At 46.9% G+C, this 1,318-nt stretch overlaps 1 protein-coding gene across 4 annotated transcripts in view; it reads left to right on the top strand.

Moving 5' to 3' along the window:
- JARID2 (jumonji, AT rich interactive domain 2) overlaps window positions 1–1,318 on the top strand; it is a 236,018-nt gene that overhangs the window by 169,821 nt on the left and 64,879 nt on the right. For all 4 annotated transcript variants that reach the window (XM_009326493.1, XM_009326494.1, XM_009326496.1 and 1 more), the window contains one exon: window positions 86–255. In XM_009326493.1, the coding sequence (XP_009324768.1) occupies window positions 86–255 (170 nt within the window). The remainder of the gene's footprint in view (window positions 1–85; window positions 256–1,318) is intronic.

The raw sequence follows: 1,318 nt of genomic DNA, 5'->3' as shown, positions 1-1,318 counted from the left end.
ACCCCCCCCCGGTGAATTTTTATGTTCTGATATCTCTCCTACAAGTTCTGCCTAACGGGATTCTGATGTGCTCTTGTTTCCACAGGCCAAGGCTGCAAGCACAAAGGAAGTTTGCTCAGTCCCAGCCAAACAGTCCCAGCACAACTCCAATAAAGATAGTGGAGCCGTTGTTACCCCCTCCCGCCACTCAGATTTCTGACCTCTCCAAAAGGAAACCCAAGACAGAAGATTTTCTCACTTTCCTCTGTCTTCGAGGTAGGAGTCTCGCAGCAGCCTAGGGGGACAGTCTCATTCAAAGAACAAGCCATAGCACCGCACACCAATTAGCAGTTAGACAAATGTACTGGTGCTACACTTGAATATATTGTGTGCATTTCAACTCTCAGCAATTTGACTGTATCTGCAGCAGGAGCATTCCAGTTCATGGTTGTAAAGACCATAAAATGAGGCTGGTAATAGTGCAAAAGCAAATTTATTTTATGCTTAGCACTCTGTTATCCTGAATGGGTTTTTGTCTAGCTCTCTTTAAGTCCTCCCCATCCTCATTTGTTTTGTCTGACTATAAACTGAAGAAGTGCTTAACTTGCCTGAGTACTTGTTCCTGCAAGAGGAGAAACCTGGTTGGAAATTCCCCTTCTCTACCTACTCACTGTCCTTTATAGTTCAATCTGAGTGAGGCTTTTCATCTGGCAGTGGGTGGAGGGGTTGCTTGTTCTTAGCTGCCCCAGGAGCTGGATTGTTCCCGTGGTGATAATTAAAACAGGTGAGCTCCTCCACCCCGCAACCCAAGTGCAGATGATGCATCTGAAGTTGTACAGTGAGATACCTGAATTATCTCACAGTAACGGGGGCCGGAGCCTGGCTGGAGCTGTATGGTGTGTGTCTGCGAGCCTGCATGTCAGACTTGGGGACGTTAGTGTGAGGTACAGCTGACTGTCCAGGATAAGCTAAAGAAGGAGACCTTACTTGAGTGGTCATTTTTCTTGGGACTTTCCATGGCCCTGTGTCCCAAGTCACGTACTGAAGATAGCATCTTTCAGTTTAATCTCCCAAATGTCCTGTTAGCTCTTGTGGTATGTTTCTTTTTTGGCAGATGCACCCCCGTCCCCTTAGCCAGTCACTGCTCCATCCTTGATGTGCTAGAACCATGCCTCTTGCTGTTGTTTTGTCCCATTACCTGCTGAAAGGGTGTGCATTTGTTACAGATGGGGCTTGTCTGCAAAAGTCTTACCTAGTAGATTGAATCCTTCAAAGCCTGAGTTCCCCTTTCCAGTTCTGAAGTCTCCATTGCATCTGCAAGCAGCACTGGTCAACACCA

The sequence above is a fragment of the Pygoscelis adeliae genome, unplaced genomic scaffold, assembly GCF_000699105.1.
Source record: "Pygoscelis adeliae isolate BGI_AS28 unplaced genomic scaffold, ASM69910v1 Scaffold186, whole genome shotgun sequence".
Taxonomy (NCBI): Eukaryota; Metazoa; Chordata; class Aves; order Sphenisciformes; family Spheniscidae; genus Pygoscelis; species Pygoscelis adeliae.
The sequence above is the reverse complement of the archived record's forward strand: the minus strand, read 5'-3'. Positions and strand labels throughout refer to the sequence as shown.